This window comes from Euleptes europaea, chromosome 10, assembly GCF_029931775.1.
Source record: "Euleptes europaea isolate rEulEur1 chromosome 10, rEulEur1.hap1, whole genome shotgun sequence".
Classification (NCBI taxonomy): Eukaryota; Metazoa; Chordata; class Lepidosauria; order Squamata; family Sphaerodactylidae; genus Euleptes; species Euleptes europaea.
This window is the reverse complement of record NC_079321.1, coordinates 47,402,943-47,419,578: the sequence shown is the minus strand read 5'-3', so window position 1 is coordinate 47,419,578 and position 16,636 is coordinate 47,402,943. Positions and strand designations below refer to the sequence as shown.

Sequence of the window (16,636 nt, the reverse complement as noted above, 5' to 3'; positions counted from 1 at the left end):
TGATATTGTAAACATTTAATACTGCTCTGTCAGCTGAAGCACACAGCTGCAGAAGCACTCAGCTACAGAAGCTGTCAGATAGACAGAGCCATGTCCTTTAACCGTTGCAGATGGCAGAAGTGTATTGTATCCATTGCAGCTTGACTGATTGAGCTACAGGCTACTGACAAGTTATGGTTTATTTATAGAATGCTTTAGCTAAGAGATGCTGGAACTAAAGTTGACTGAAGAAGCCGATCTACAAGATAAATGGTTCTGAAATGGTCTAAATAGAGATCTTTCTCTGACTAAAGGTTAGAGAAGATCCTGATGGTCTGACCTATGAACTTCCTCCATCTACCAAGAGATGTAAAAACTTGGCAGCCTGATTCTTGCGTGAATTAAGAACCTGATTCTTGCATGAATTAGGAATAATTTATTCTTGTCTCAATTTCTGGAGAACTCTCACAAAGAGAGGTATTATGTCATACAGTCTGTCTCTCTGAAGACTGATTGTCTGGAATAACTGCCTGTACAATGCTTCATCCTGAATATGTGATGAAGGTCCTTATACTCTAAGGATTATAAGGATATGGATCTTACCATGTTTGAATATGGTGACATTGAGAACTCATTTGTTCTAACAAGACTAATGTCTTCTCATAAGGTCTATGCTTTATACAGACTTCCTAGTTCTGACAGACAAGATGTAAATGCCACTAACAGAGCATATTCCAGGGGTTTCTCTACACAAGGAGGAAGCACTGAATATACTCTGCAGTCAGTTCTAAGACTGAGGTCTCACACAGAACTGTCTGACATACACATGCATACACAAATATGCATTACAGACAGCAATAACTAACACATAGAATAACTCTAATTGGAATACATATAATTGAAATACATGGATGGAGATCCATGGAGCCTTAAGCTCTTAAACTGAACTATACACAATACTCTCTAAAGATTGACACTGCCAGAGAGATTGTAGAATAGAGTTTATACTCTACACATAATGTTAAGCTTTACACATAGCTTCAAATACTGATTAATTACAGTATAGCTCTTAGCTATACAGCAATGCTTACAGCAATGCATACTCAAAGATGGCTTTCACATAGCCTTTTATAATCTGAACATGGGTTTCAAACCCATAAACCTCAAACATATAGAGACTCTATGGTTTCATGCCTTCAGTCAACAAACAGACTGATGTAAGAGCTATGGTATCAGCTCTAACATGAAACTATGGAACCAAAGAGATCTCTCTTTGAAATAACAGAAAAATACTTAGAGAATACCTGAAGGAAATCTAACTATTCTAAAATGAACTTATAGAATCCTTACAGAAATTCTGCAATGACATGACTGGGTAAAGTATGATTATATTTACATAGAATGAATCAGAATACTTATTCAATGCACTAACCATTATTTTACAAGGTTTCTATAAACTGTATTATTTCCTGAATGAAATATATACTTGAAAAACACTCATATAGAGTCATAGAGATTGTTGATATTGCTTGCATACATAAAATGACATTATTGTTCCTGTTGAACTAACTAATATAGTTTTATTTCTGTAACCATTTACACACATATATTTTATGTGAAATAAATAGTATTTTTATTTAAATATTCTTTTCATATTTTTACTGGAACAATTTAATAGAAAGTCTATCTCGCAAGAGGTGGAAAGTGTTGATCCCTGCTTAGTGGGTAACGGGCTGAATAGATACAGATCCCTTTTTAGGAAGGGGTCAATTCTAGGAGCTGGGTTACGTTAACGGCATGGACCGCGACACAGTAACCAACCCCAAAAGCTCTATGCACTGTCTGAATGAGGGGTGATTAAAGGGGACTTGGCTACCCTTTCTGCTGGTGTCTCTGTGAGTCAGAGAAAGGACTGGTATGTGAAATGGCCACAGCTCTCTCTATATTTTAAAAGAGGCAAGACGGATAGTGACGTGTGACTGCCTAACCCACCTGTAACCCTGAACCTATGGGAGAGAGGTTGTGGAGGGTGATAGGCATTTTGTGAGTGCGGAAAAAGGTCGTCACAACTCTAGAGCCTTGAAATGAAACACTAGTAACATCTCTTGTCTGGATTCAATTTAAGTATAAGTTTCATCCAACTACAGCCTCCAGAAACTGGGATACAATCATGGCAGCTATTCTTGGCTACTTAATGTAACCAGCGCTAAAGTCATGTGTGTAGTATTTTGATGTCACCTAACCCCAGAGTTCCAAGTGATCTCTCTCAGTAGCTTTATGTAGATGATGCATAATATCAAATACTGAGGAATGATAAAAAGGCAGAATGGAACTACACGTTACATTTAGTTCTGTGGTTATTTTTCTGGCCTTTAAAAAATAAAATAAAACAGAAAGCAGCACTGGAAGCTGAAGAACTCTTTCGCCTCATGCTGCCGTCTGCTGAAAACTGCCACATCCAAGCTACTTCTAGCCCCACTGGAGAAAATTTACTGCATGAGAATCTCTAGCACAACATGAGGACCACAGATTAAAGTTACTGCCTCTAACGTACAAGTTGTCACAACAACAAGACTTGCACGTGCAAGTGACTTTACTATGCCAAGCACTAATTTACCAAACTCTACCAGTGTTGCTATACCAAGCAGTAACTGATGCACCTTAGTAATAATTAGACTTTTTTTAAAAAAAAAACACAGTGTATTGTTTGTTGGTTCTTGTAGGTTATCTGGGCTGTGTAACCGTGGTCTTGGAATTTTCTTTCCTGACGTTTCGCCAGCAACTGTGGCAGGCATCTTCAGAGTAGTAACACTGAAGGACAGTGTCTCTCAGTGTCAAGGGTGTAGGAAGAGTAATATATAGTCAGAAAGGGGTTGGGTTTGAGCTGAGTATTGTCCTGCAAAAGTATTGTCCTGTAGTATCAAGATAATGTGCTAATGAGGGTATGGTATGTTAATATGGAACCATTGTATCCAGAAGTGGTCTGTTAATGCGTGTAATCCAAAGCTAATCTGTATGGCTATTGTTGAATGTTGTCTTTGTCTGGAGGTTTTTCAGGGCAGGAAGCCAAGCCTTATTCATTCTTAAACTCTCCTCTTTTCTGTTAAAGTTGTGCTGATGTTTATGAATTTCAATGGTGTATTGTTTGGTCTGAGAAACAAATACCTACCATGAACTTCCGGAGGGATCGCTGTTTCCAAAAGCACTGAAAGAGCCGTCATCCCTTTGAAAGAGAAGCTCTCTTTGGTAGCCTGAAGAAAAAGAATGAGAATTTAGGATGACTAATTTTTTTAATAAATAGTTTATCCTGGCTGAATATAATCTCCCTGTAAGGAAAATATAGCTTTACTTCAGTACGTAAAGATCAGCATTAGTATTCTTCATGCAACAAGCACACTAGTCTTAACGCTGATTGCTACACAATTATTCATCAAATCCACCAAGAATGGTGCAAGGAACAGTGGGTTTAAACCACAGGTGTGTTTGTGTGTTAAGTGCCGTCAAGTCGCCTCATGGCGACCCTATGAATCAAAGTCCTCCAAAATGTCCTATCTTTGACAGCCTTGCTCATATCTTGTAAATTGAGGGCTGTGGCTTCCTTTATTGAGTCAATCCATCTCCTGTTGGGTCTTCCTCTTTTCCTGCTGCCCTCAACTTTTCCTAGCATGATTATCTTTTCCAGTGACTTTTATCTTCTCATGTGACCAAAATACGATAGCCTCCGAAACCACAGGTAGATTTATATTAAAATATTAGGAAGATGACTGTAACTGTCAGAGACATTTCACACATTAGACTGAAGCCAACCCAGGTTTGCCACTGGATAGAAGCCATCAGCATTCCTTGGCAAATATACCTGTATAATATGTATTTTTGTTGTGCTCCCACTTTACATATCTAGATAAAAATTTTAGCTTGTAAGTGCAACCCTAATATAACATGTACGGTATAACTCTTATGCCACTTAAGAAAAAAGCTGGACAAATATCCTTCAGGCATATTTACAAACATGGTATTCTACTGCAGAAGGCTTCCAATTTTAAAATGTGATGCACATGAGACACTGGAGAAATTGATGGATAGTTCTGTTAGTTTTGTATCAAAGAACTATTCATAAACATTAAGCAATGTTTGTAACAACAGTTTTGGAGCCTGTACCCTTTTAGGAATTGAGATAAAGTTTATTTTAAGTCATCTTGAGTGTACTTCTGTTATGATGTATAAAAGAATACATAATACACAATTAAATACCAGTTAAGACCAGACCAGATACAAGACTAGAAGAAGCAACTGAGCAACCTTAAAGAAATGGAAGGGGTTTTTGTTGTTGTTTCATTAAAACTATTCCACCACCAATCTTGTTTTGGTCACAAAAGCATGTTAAGAACATTGCTTTAAACCCAACACCAAGACGATTTAAGCAAAACAGAACATCAAATGTCAAATTTAACAATGCAGTTATGACTCATTTAAAAATAACTTGAATAAAAGTAATGTTTGAAGACTGTTTAAAAACATTTTGGTAATATAAATCAACCTACAGGGAGTGACAGATTGCTTGCTAACATCAAAGAGGTTCCTTAGAAAACAGATGTTCATTATTTTTGAAACTAACTGTGTAACTTTAGGGTGGCCAAAGTCCAGTTGTCAGGCCAAATATAACCTATGGAGTTCAACAAAGCAAACGAAACCGTTTCTGTTCTCAGTGGATTTTATTTCCTCTTGGCGGGAGACTGCTCTGGGATGTCAGTACAAGTCAGGCTTACACCAGAGATTAAACTTGGCCGACTGGGTTTAAAAAAGATGCAACCTCTGGGATGCAAGGACAACTCAGTAGCCAGGACTATATGTATGCTGTGGTTTCCTCCCAAGAACCGGAAAGGCCCACAGTGGCTCACGGCAGACACAACACAAAACCATGGTTCATTTTAACTATGTCTGTTTTCACACAAGGATTTCCCCCCTTATGGAAAACAAGAAGCCCCTGCATTAAAGGGGAACAGCCACAGAACATCGTTAGATCATGATGGGTAGCCGTGTTAGTCTGCCAATAGAAGTAGAAAAGAACGGAGAAGATGAAGCCACAGCTCACTTCATCCAGATCAAGCTCATACCCTGCCAGAAATTTTGTTAGTCTTTAAGGTACTACTGGACACCAAAAGGGCACAAACCACCCACTCAAACACAAGAGGTTAGCTTACACACAATGTAATTACCAGAAAACAACATACGTTCTTGCTTCTAGAACTGAAGAATGTTGTGGGATATACGTCCCTTACCAACAGCCACAACCAAAAACTACGTAAACAATCTTACCTTCTCTCATATACGACACAGCTGTCGATTTAGTATTGTGCTTCAGCTCTCCTGTTTTAGTCAGGTAGTCCAGAACGTAAATATTAGGTGCAAAATTAATCATGTTCTGTTCTCCACAACCATAAGGCATTTTGATCAGTGATGCCAAACCACTGATAGAAGGGCCCAGCATGTCACCTGAAAGATACAGTTTACAAGACAACACATGAAAGTGCTTTCATCAGCAGTGTGCAAACTCAGCTGTTTCCACACTAATGTTTCGCTGTACCTTGGTTCCCTTACAGAAGCTCTGGTTTCAGGAACATCCACATAACATTCTCTATTCCTCCTACTTCTGGGTTTCCCCTTGCTTTGCTGTGATGTTTTCCAAACAAGGTTTGGTATGATCTTTTGGGGGAGATCCCAGCCAAATAGCCTTCAGAGGCCATGAGGATGGGAAGGTGTGAATTTTTGTAGGCCCCCACACACATCAGTGCGATTTTCCTAACATGAACCCCAACCCATACACCAGAGAGATTTTTCAGGCTTTTAACAAAATTGGTAATTGACAGATTAAGCTTGTCACATTATAATGATATACTGCAACAATGTATTAGTTCCAAGCTTTCATTTTTAAACAGGCCTCTCCCTTTCAGAGGCATAAGGCAAAACACACTGGCTGTATATTTCCCCTTATAACTCTGAAGCCAAAAGGTCTAGAGCATGGGTATCAAACATAAGGCCCACAGGCTGGATCTGGCCCTTGAGAGCTCTTATCTGGCGCACAAGCCAGTCAAGGAAGCCACCCACCCCACCCCCCAATCTGTACTGACGAGGCTTGGCCTGGCCCAACCAAGTGACATTTATGAGTTTGACACCCGTGGTCTACAGATTTTTTAAAATACATTTTTGCAATATATTGTTATTGCACTACAGCATTGTCGATTGCTGATATAAAAAAAGCTTGAAAATGCCCTCCAGTAATAGTGATAGGCAGAGGAGGACAGAGAGGCAAGTAATATGCTGGGAAAATGCTGTGTTGATACTTCTCTGCCTTTGCATTCTCAGTGGCAATGAGAGATACACAGAGATCCCTTTCTGTGTGGAAGCATCCCTTGCAATAAAGACCACAGAAAATATTCTTTCTTTTAAGCATTTGAGCTAACTATTTTGCTTGTTCCCTTTGGAACACAACCACTGAAATTATCATAAATACACAGCATCACATTTGCAGGTAATAGCAAACAATAAAAAGAAGATACACAAAAATGTATAAAGTAAACATAAAAAACAGACCAACTACTATATTAACACTGCAGGGGGCAAGGAAAAATTGTTGTGAAACACCTCTGCCAGTTGCAGATTCAAGAACGGTCACAGTTTTATCCTATAATATCCTGCATGCTAATTTAACCAGTAGACATCCAGAGCACCATCAGCTTTATTTATTCTTTAACAAGAAATCAGGCAATTTGACAGATGAAGATGAAAATGCTTACCAGCAATAGTGAATTGCACTCTTTCACTGCCAGGTACAACCTCAGATGGAAAAGTGAAAATCAAAGTTTCTGTTGCAGGAGTTGGTAAAACTCCAGTTCTTTTGGTGAAGTCCAAAAGAAGGGTTTGTGAATAAAACTGTTCTAATCCCTCAGCCTAAAAAATGAAGTTTAAATGGAATTATTATTATTATTATTAACCATCGGCTACATCAGGATCAGATGATGCTCCAACATTCTGTGTGGACTAATAAATGAAAAAAGTGAATGCAATACCAAATCTTCTCACACATTTTTCTTCAGAAGTGTTGATATATTCCTTAAGTAACATTTTGCCAGAATGGCATCTTATCAAACAGCAATATATTCATCTCTTAAAGATGAGTAACTGTACACTTGCAGCAAGGTTTCAATTGAAAAGACAGGTCTTCTCCACCCAATATGCAGTGCTAAAATATTCATGGAATCAAATTTAATTCTTTAGTCTCAGAAAACCAGGACTGAATTGTTTCACCTTGTCAGCTCTCTTTTCTGTGGCGTCTATGTGGGGGGGGGGGGTGACCGCAACGGGAACAACCCGTGCTAAAACGGAGCCTTGGCTCACCTGTGAGGGCTCCTTCTTCTCTGAGCGAAGAGGACATCTGATTGGCAGGTTATTCCGTTCCTATTCTCAGGGAGAAGGCAGGATTCACAAATCTTTACTTCCTGTCCCTGTGCTAGGACGGCCCCCCAACTTCCAATTCAAGGACTTCCAAAGCATGAATCATAGACCGGAAGAATATAAACATGTAGAAAGAACAGTTAACAATTTCTTCACAAACCTGAAGACAAAGAACATGGTGTTAGTCAATAAAAAACAGGCTAACAGCAACACCCAGGTAACAGTTGAAAAAATAATGAAGAGTAGACACTCCTTGACTTGAGGGTAGTCACTTCTGTAGACACTCCTTGACTTGAGGGTAGTCACTTCTGCTCTTAAAATCCTGTTGTTACTGCGGCTCTTCGCCCAGGGCGGGCCAGATGTCCTCTTCGCTCAGACAAGAAGGAGCCCTCACAGGTAAGCCAAGGCTCTGTTCTCTCTCTGAGCTGCGAGGACATCTGATTGGCGGGATCTTCCAAAGCTGCCATAATCTTGGGTGGGTTACACGTCAGTTGCTACTTGTTGGAGTACCCGTCTCCTGAAGGCCGCATCTGCAGATGAGTGTTAATTTTATAATGCCTGACGAATGTGGACAAGCTGGACCACGTCGCAGCCTTGCAAATTTCTTCAGCCAAAGCCTGCCTGTCAAAGGCTGCCGATGTGGCGGCACTACAGACCGAGTGGGCTGTGATCCCCGATGGAATGGGAATTCCTGAATGTTGGTAGCAGAGTTGTATGCATTGGCGAATGAACTTGCTGATGGAGGCGTTGGACATCCGCAGTCCCTTGTTAGGTGGTGTAACGGAGATGAATAGAGCCTCGGATCTTCTGAATGGTTTTGTCCTATCCAAATAAATGTGGAGTGCCCTTTTAACATCCAATGTATGCTAGTTCTTTTCCCTCGGATGGGAAGGGTGAGGGCAGAAGGACGGCAGATGGAGCTCTTGTGCTCTATAGAATCTTGAGTTGACTTTGGGAACAAATGTCGGGTCAGGGCGTAGAACGACCTTGTCAGAATGAAAAATGCATAAAGTCTTTCTGGAAGAAAGAGCACCTATTTTGGATACTCTTCTGGCCGAAGTCACCGCCGTCAGAAAAAGAACCTTCATAAGTAGAAAAGTTAAGGAAACTTCCCGTAGTGGTTCAAAAGGAGATTTTGTCAATGCCTGCAGGACCAGATGCAGACGCCACGTCAGAAACCTGTGTATTGTAGGAACAAACAGGGTTGAAACTCCTTTTAAAAAGGTGGAAATGTGAGGGTGCCTGGTGGTAGGGAACCCATCAAGGTAAGGGATGACTGTGGCAATAGCCGCCAACTGTCGTCGTAAAGTTGACGCTTTTACGTTCTGAGCTATCCCATCTTGGAGGAAATTCAAGAGATTGATCGTAGTGGTCTGGATTGGGTCGAGGTGTTTCCTGTTGCACCACCTCACGAAGGCTTTCCAGGTGAAGCTGTATATACGTTTCGTAGAGTCTCTTCTTGCTTCCAACACTGTGGCCACGACTTCCGAGGAGTATCCCAGATCTAACAGCCGTTGCCTTTCAAGTTCCAGGCGGTCAATCTTAACCAAGCTGGATCCAGGTGGAGTACGGGACCTTGATGTAGAAGGTCCCTGCTCACTGGGAGCTCCCATGGTTGTTGTATGGAGAGCTCTCTGAGCACTGGGAACCACGGTCGGCGGGGCCAAAGTGGGGCAATCAGTATGACGTGGGCTTTTTCTTTTCGCAATTTTCTCAGGACCTTTGGGATGATTGGCAGGGGCGGGAAGGCGTACAGTAGAGCCCTCAGCCAAGGAGATTCCAGGGCGTCTACTCCCTCCGCCCTTGGGTGAACGAACCTGGAGAAGAACCGAGCGACCTGATGGTTCTGGCCGGAGGCAAACAGATCTACTGATGGATGACCGAAGCGCTCCTGAATTTGAGAGAAGATGGCTCTGTTGAGGGTCCACTCTCCCTTGTCCACCTGCTGTCTGCTCAGCCAGTCGGCCTGCGTGTTCAGGTTGCCCTTGATGTGCTCGGCTCTGATCGATGCAAGGTGTTTTTCTGCCCAATTTAGAATGACTAATGCCTCGGTGTGGAGGGAGGAGGAATGAGACCCTCCTTGCTTGTTTAGATGTGCCTTCGCCGAGACATTGTCTGTCCTGATCAGAATATGTTGGTGTTCGATCAGCGGCTGGAATTGTAGGAGTGCCCTGTAGATCGCCCTCAGCTCCAGTCTGTTGATGTGAAGGTGAGTTTCTATGGCTGTGATCTCCAGAAGATGTTGAATCGCAGAAAGGGTCCGAAGATATTTTTCTGGTCTTTTGGATTTGGGGGAGACAATGAAGCGATCTGGAGGATTGCATCTGAATTCTATTTTGTGGCCTTCTTGCATGACCCTTGATACCCAGGCATCGGGGTTTGTCAATCTCCAGGTGTCTGCGAAGGCTTGAAGTCTCCCCCGCACTGGCGTGGAGCTGGAGTCATTGCTTATGCTGTTTGTCACCAAATCTGTTAGCCTTATTGGACCCTTGTGCTTGGAATTGGGAACTTTTCCCAAATCTGGATCCCCTCCGAAAGGAACCACCTCGTCCTGAGTTCCAGGTGTTTCTCCAGCCGTCCTGTCTAGGTTGCGCCAGTGAGTGGGACGCTCTGAAGGGCCGAAAGGAAGACGAGAAGGAGGCTTTCCCTTCCCTTTTGATGTATTTGGGAAGGGCCTTCTTTTTGTCCTTTGTCTCAACTAAAATGGAGTCCAGCTTAGGACCAAAAAGGCGGCCTCCTTCAAAGGGGTAACCAAGGAGCAGGGCCTTAGAGCCATTATCTGCTGTCCAGGGGCGGATCCAGAGGGCTCTTCTTGCCGCCGAAGCTGCTACGAGAGACCTGGCAGAGATGGACATTGACTCTAAAGACGCATCAGCCATAAAATTAATTGCTTTTAACAATCGAGTAAGACCATCCAGCACTCTTTTATTGTCCTGGGGAACTAAATCAATTATTTCCCTTGCCCACATAATGCTAGCTCTGGCAAACAAAGCCGTTGTAGCGGAGGCTTGAATGGAAAGGGCGACTGCTTCATGTGCCCTTTTGGTGGAATAGTCTGTCTTCCTGTCCAGGGAGTCTTTAATATTACCAGTGCCATCTTCAGATATGAGGCTTGGTGATTGAAGGGCTGTAACGGGAGCCTCCACTAGTGGGACCTGCAGGAGGGCCATAGCTCTTGGCTCTAAGGTATACATTTTCTTTACTGAGGCAGGCACCTGTCGGTTTGACATGGGTTTCTCCCATTCTGAGTGCAGCAGGTCCTCAAAATACTCAGGAAAAGGCACAGTCCTCTGCTTTGCCTTCATCCTAGCAAAAAAATCCTTAGTACCCCTGAACTTGGTTTTGCTTGTAATAGCCTCTGAATCCTCATCCTCATGAAGGTCGAGGACAGCCAGGGCCTTGCAAAGGAGGGCTTGATAATCCTCACTAGCAAAAAGTCGAGACTGCTGATCTTGCTCCGGGGCCCCATCTTCCCCCTCCTCTCTCTCTTCCTCGGAAGAGAATTCACCTTCCTCTTTTTCCCCTTCGCCTTCTGTGGATATAACAGGTTGGCGTTTGGAAGCAGTACAGGAAGGAGGGGCTTTCCTTGCAGCTTTTGTTGGCCAAAGGGTTATAGGCAGAAACACTAGGTTCTGAGTAAAGGGAAGCCCTGGATGGTGAGGAAGCCCTTGAACTCATCTGGCCGAGGGGCCTGCGATATGGGCTAACTCTTCCCTCAGAGCCCTTCTCAATAACTCCAGCATGCCCTGGTTTTCCGACCCCCCCCCACCGACGGGGGAAGGGAGGCTTGTACATTACCGCGTGTATCTCCTGCAGCATTTTCTCCCAAAGGACCAGCAATGCAGGATTCCTCCTCCACCACACCCTCGTAACTCCCAGGGGCCGAACGGGGGGTGTTAGGTGTGTCCTGCGCTGCGCGCGCGCCCTCCACCACTCGATTCTTTTTGGCACCATTTTGTCCGTCTTCCCCAGGTTGCTTTCTTTTAGAAGATGGCGCCTCCGCGGCAACCCGCTTGCGCCGCTTTTCCTGAGCGGCGGTATCCTCTCGCTGTTTCCTCTTTGCGGCCGCCTGTGCAGTCTCCTCACGCCTCTTCGCCCTTTCTACCGCCTGTGCGGTCTGCTTTTCAAGTGCGGCGTTTTTGTGGCAGGTCAGGAGCCCCTCAACCTGTTCCTCATCCCCTGACATGAGCTCCTCCCCCGAGAGATCGCTACTCACCGCCATAGCCCTCAGTATTGAGGGGGAAAAAGGGGGGGTTCGACGAACACAAGAGAGAAAATTGAAGAAAAGCAGGGGAAATCGAAATAGGAGGTATTTGGATGTTAAGATAGGCACAGTAGGGACTAGAAAAAACAGGTAGAAAGAAAAAAGTAGATAGGGATTAGGTAGTAGACAGATAAGGCCTAGCTGTGAAGCTTGCTCTGACACTGCTTCTCCCTCTGAAGGCAGGAGAGAACTGGAAGTTGGGGGGCCGTCCTAGCACAGGGACAGGAAGTAAAGATTTGTGAATCCTGCCTTCTCCGAGCATAGGAACGGAATAACCCGCCAATCAGATGTCCTCGCAGCTCAGAGAGAGAAAGTTCTATTTATCCAAGTGCTTCAGCTGTCTTGTATACATGTTCTTTAAATATTAGCTTTATACTATCTTCACCTGAATTACCTTCACTAATACTTTCTGGATGATAGCATCAGACGCAAGGGCTGAAATTGCTGTCACTCTGATAGGAATCTCTCCAATATGCGTTGGTTTGATTGGGAAAATGACAGTCTTCTCATCTTCACTTGGTACCCATACTGATTGTTCGTTGTCTGTAGCATTTATATCATTAGAAATAAAAATTTCAAATGTGTCACTTCTATCAAGGGTCACTGTAACCTACAAAACAGAAGCAGAGTTGTTGTTCTCTTAATTTTCTGTTACTAGCAAAGTTAATGCTATAGTATTCTTACAAACTTCCATTTGTTTCTATTTTACTGCTTACCAGGTGGCAAAAAAAAGATATTATAGAGAAGTAACCTCTACCGTTTGCTTGCTAGCACTCATCAACCTTAGAATATCTAGCAACACCCATGAAAAATGCAAAGAGGGATAGGGAGAAGAAATGGGCAACTGGGAAACAGGAAAACTGAGAACAAGACAGATATTATGTCAGGATGTGGGACAGAAATACAAAAAAACTCAGACAGCGTAAGTAAAAAATAGCAAGAAGGAAATAAATATGAGCCACACTGGCATCAAGGAATACTGAGTCACAGGCTGCATTCAGACATCACAAGTATTCAGACATTAAATTGCAATCAGGAATAAACACATTAATACCATGCTCTTTTTGTTCCTCCCACCAGTCTCCTCTCCTTGCATGCACAAAACTTGATGGAAAACTTTCCAGTTTTCCATCCAAGCTTCAATATAGCACGACTTTGAGTTGGTATGTTGGAATTTGCTCCCCACTCCCCCCCACAAAAAAAAACCTGAATTCTAAATCTTAACTTAATCCCAGTTTAGAATCCCCATTTGCAGAGGGGAACAAACTGTAATTTGTTGAGATACCTGCTTTTGGATGTAGCAGCAAATAGGAGCTAGGGCAAACAAAGGTAGTTTTCAGTAAAGTTAAATTTGAAAATTGTGGAATGCAGTTCTATTGTGGTCTCCAAAGGTAAATTAGGATGCAATCCTGAAAATACTTTACTGGGAGTAAACCAATTGAGCCAAATGAGATTTACTTCTGAATCAACAGGCTTCAGTTTGCTCCCTACCAGTTCCAAAATCTTTAAAACACAGAATACATGTCTCAGCCACCTCATAACTTTAACGATTTCAAAAAACTGTACATCTATGCAATATGCAACATCAGAATAGCTCTTTGGTCTTTAAAATCTTTTTCCATTCAGCTTCTGTCAAGGGAAGCCAAAACAAAGACACTTTTGTTCTTTTTTGCAATGATGTAAAAATAAAAAAGTATTTTTCCTGTCCTCTGTGGCCAATATCCAATATAAACAGGTTGCCTGTGAATCTGTCTCAGGTAGATAATGATCTTTCCCAGCAAAGTCAACAAAGCAAAGAAATAACAAAACAAAATAAATAAATTTTTCAGTATTTTTACCTCACTACTTTCTTTCATATAATTGAAGAGATGTACTTCCAATAAAAACTGTTCTCCTCTTACAACACTTGATGGAAGGTTCAAGGAAATAAAAAAGGGCTGGAACACTTCTAACTACAAAACAAAAGTTACACAACAGTGAACCCTTGTGGTACATAAGTTTAATTGTTAACGCAATACAAGTCATTCAAAACATAGACCATTTCTGATTAGAAGAACTTCACATAGCAATGGAAGACATTGCCAAGAGTTTGCCAAGAAATGCAGAACAGCCATTCCACTCCATCATACCAGGGACTAGAGTCAGCAACACAAACTGGAGGAGGAAAACTTTCACCTGGAGGCAGCCTCGCCCCAGACTCAAGCCCCCTTCCAGCTCTCTCTTGTCCTGGGACCATTTTCATCCTAGTTATGTTATTAAACTACTAGCTAGTCGTTGAGTATCCCTCAGCCAAAAAAAATCTGAAACACTTTTGGTCCCAGTCATTTCAGATATTATTAAACTCACTAATTTTTTACTTACATGCTTAAAAAACAAAAACTCTCTGCTTCATCTTAACAAATCTCAACACAGCCAAGAAGAAAGCTAATCAAAACTATCATGGATCCACAGTAAAATAATCAGTAAACATTCTGGCCCTTTTCCAGCTAAGTCAGTTCACAACAAAGTCCTGCTAATACTAATGGAACAACTTTGTTGCAATTAACTCAAGACTCATTTTGCTTTCAGTAAGATTTTATCATGAGGTACTTTATCTGGGCTAGCACCACTTCGACTACTGTTAAAAACAACTACATAAAACAAAGGATCACGGATGTTGTGAATCCTACATGAGAACCTCTGGAGAAGGTACTTGAATCCCTTCCTCACCTGCTACCTTTCTGTTGTAACTTGCCCTCCCCTAGCTGTTTCCCCCCACAGAATTTCAAAAATCTGTTGTCAGGGCTGATATGTTTTGTTCTGTACATTTGGTTAATTTGGGACAAAATATGGACAATTTTCCACCCACATAAACCATTCCTTCCAAGAGAAAACTTGGTGGCCTAGTGCCCCAAAACTAGGACTGCTCAGAAATAACTTAAGTCATAATTAAACTTGAATTGACTGGAATGATTTGATACCTCAACAGGTGTTTTTGTTATACCAAGTCCAAGATTTTCAGATATTATAAAAGCACTGGCTATCCATGAAGTAATGGTATCAGGAACAGTGACATCCACTATTTCTTCCGTAGAACTGAAGAGGGAAAGAAAACAGAAAAACCTTGTAATTCCGCAAGTACAGACACTGATAATTATTAGTACATTTGGGTTTCTTTTCTTGGTGAATTGGTGGGTGATTTGCTGAATTGGGAAATTTTTAAAAAATGAGGACTGAGTACTCAGCTTCCATCCCAGCATGAGATGGATTGACTCAGTCACGGAAGCCAGGACTCTCAGTTTGCAAGACTTGAGCAAGGCTGTTAACAACAGGACGCTTTGAAGGTCATTAATTCATAAGGCCACCATTAAGTCAGAAGTGACTAGACAGCACTTAACACACACACATGGTTGTAGACGTGCAATGGATACACACCTGGGAGTCCTCACTGGATTCAAATAAAATCTCAGGATTAATTAATACTCCATGAAGTAAGGATGTCTGCTATATATAAGTACATTAGCATTTGGGTGGGCAAACACTATAAAGTATTATTTTAATTTTCTAATGAAAGTATACATAAATGTATGGTTGTAGAAAAGCTTGTGTTTCATAGATTACAGTAAAGCTTTTGACTGTGTGGATCATGAAAAGCTACAGTTGGTTTTAAAAGAAATGTGTGTGCCACAACATCTGATTGTTTTGATGTACAACCTATACTCCAGATAACAGGCTACTGTTAGGACAGAATATGGAGAAACCAAAAGGTTTCCAATTGGCAAAGGTGACCGACAAGGATGTATTTCATCTCCCGATCAGTTCAATCTATATGTGGAACATATAAGGAAAGCTGGATTACATTTAGATGAAGGAGGAGTGAAAATTGGTGGAAGGAACATTAACAATTTGAGATGTGCAGATGACACCACATTACTGGCAGAAAATAGCAGAGACTTAAAATGACTGCTGATGAAGATTAAGGCAGAAAGTACAAAAGCAGGATTACTGCTGAACATCAAGACAAAAGTAATGACTGCTGGGGAATTACACAACTTTAACATTGATGAACTTTCCCTAGGCTGAACATTCCCTAGAAGCTAAAATGACTAAACTGAGCCTATCGTACTTTAGTCACATACGAGAAGACAAAAGTCACCGGTAACCTATACACAGAAGTATAGACCACAGTTCTGAATCATCTATCCAAGTAAGTTTACGAACTATTTTATATAGTGCAATCCTATTCCCTGTACAGAAAAGCCCTCTTGAATAATTCTGTTTTGCATAGTTTGCATGCTCCATCTAGCTCCGATAACAGTCAAAACAAAGCATTCCGCACCACCTGGAATTTCTGAATTAGAAATTGTATATTCCTTTATTTTCTAGCAGTTTATGCTATTCCATCTGGTCTATAGAACGTCCCCAATATTGGTGTTTTTCATATGTAAAACTTATAGAATCTGGCATCTGGTCTGGAAGAGAACTCTTGGAGACTAGCTGGCTGCTCTAGTCATGATTCTACCTTAAAAGTGCTGAAAGGAAAGGGAGATGGGAGAAAGACAAGCCTCATTTCTCCCACACATGCTCTATTTTATATTCTAGCAAGGAACATACAGGATGACTAGGAGCAGCCTGTCCAGTACTATGACCGGTCCAACAGTACAATCAGTCCAGAAGTCAGACTAATATTGATATAAAGTTCATAATTAATAAGTCTTCTACTTGTGGCAGCAAGTAAGTCTACCTGGTTTCAAAGGGTAAGGAGTTTTCCGGATTGAACTCCTAACATTGGAGGCATAGAGCTAGGAACCCAAGATGGGGGAGAGGGTACAGAGCCAATGTTTGGAGGAAGATTGGTAACAGAGGCAAAGCAAGTTAATAGTAGCTTTTTTTACCCAGATGGCATTTTAAACTCATTGAGTGGCAGTAGGGCAGTGGCCACTGTCTCTGCTTTCTGCTTCC

The 16,636-nt window shown here is 41.8% G+C and overlaps 1 protein-coding gene across 1 annotated transcript in view; it reads right to left on the bottom strand.

The window, feature by feature from the left end:
- CD109 (CD109 molecule) overlaps positions 1-16,636 on the bottom strand; it is a 95,301-nt gene that overhangs the window by 31,718 nt on the left and 46,947 nt on the right. The window contains exons 19-24 of the mRNA XM_056856180.1: positions 14,656-14,770; positions 13,534-13,647; positions 12,090-12,305; positions 6,774-6,927; positions 5,296-5,472; positions 3,149-3,230 (exon numbers count right to left, since the gene is read on the bottom strand). Coding sequence (XP_056712158.1) covers positions 3,149-3,230; positions 5,296-5,472; positions 6,774-6,927; positions 12,090-12,305; positions 13,534-13,647; positions 14,656-14,770 — 858 coding nt within the window. The remainder of the gene's footprint in view (positions 1-3,148; positions 3,231-5,295; positions 5,473-6,773; positions 6,928-12,089; positions 12,306-13,533; positions 13,648-14,655; positions 14,771-16,636) is intronic.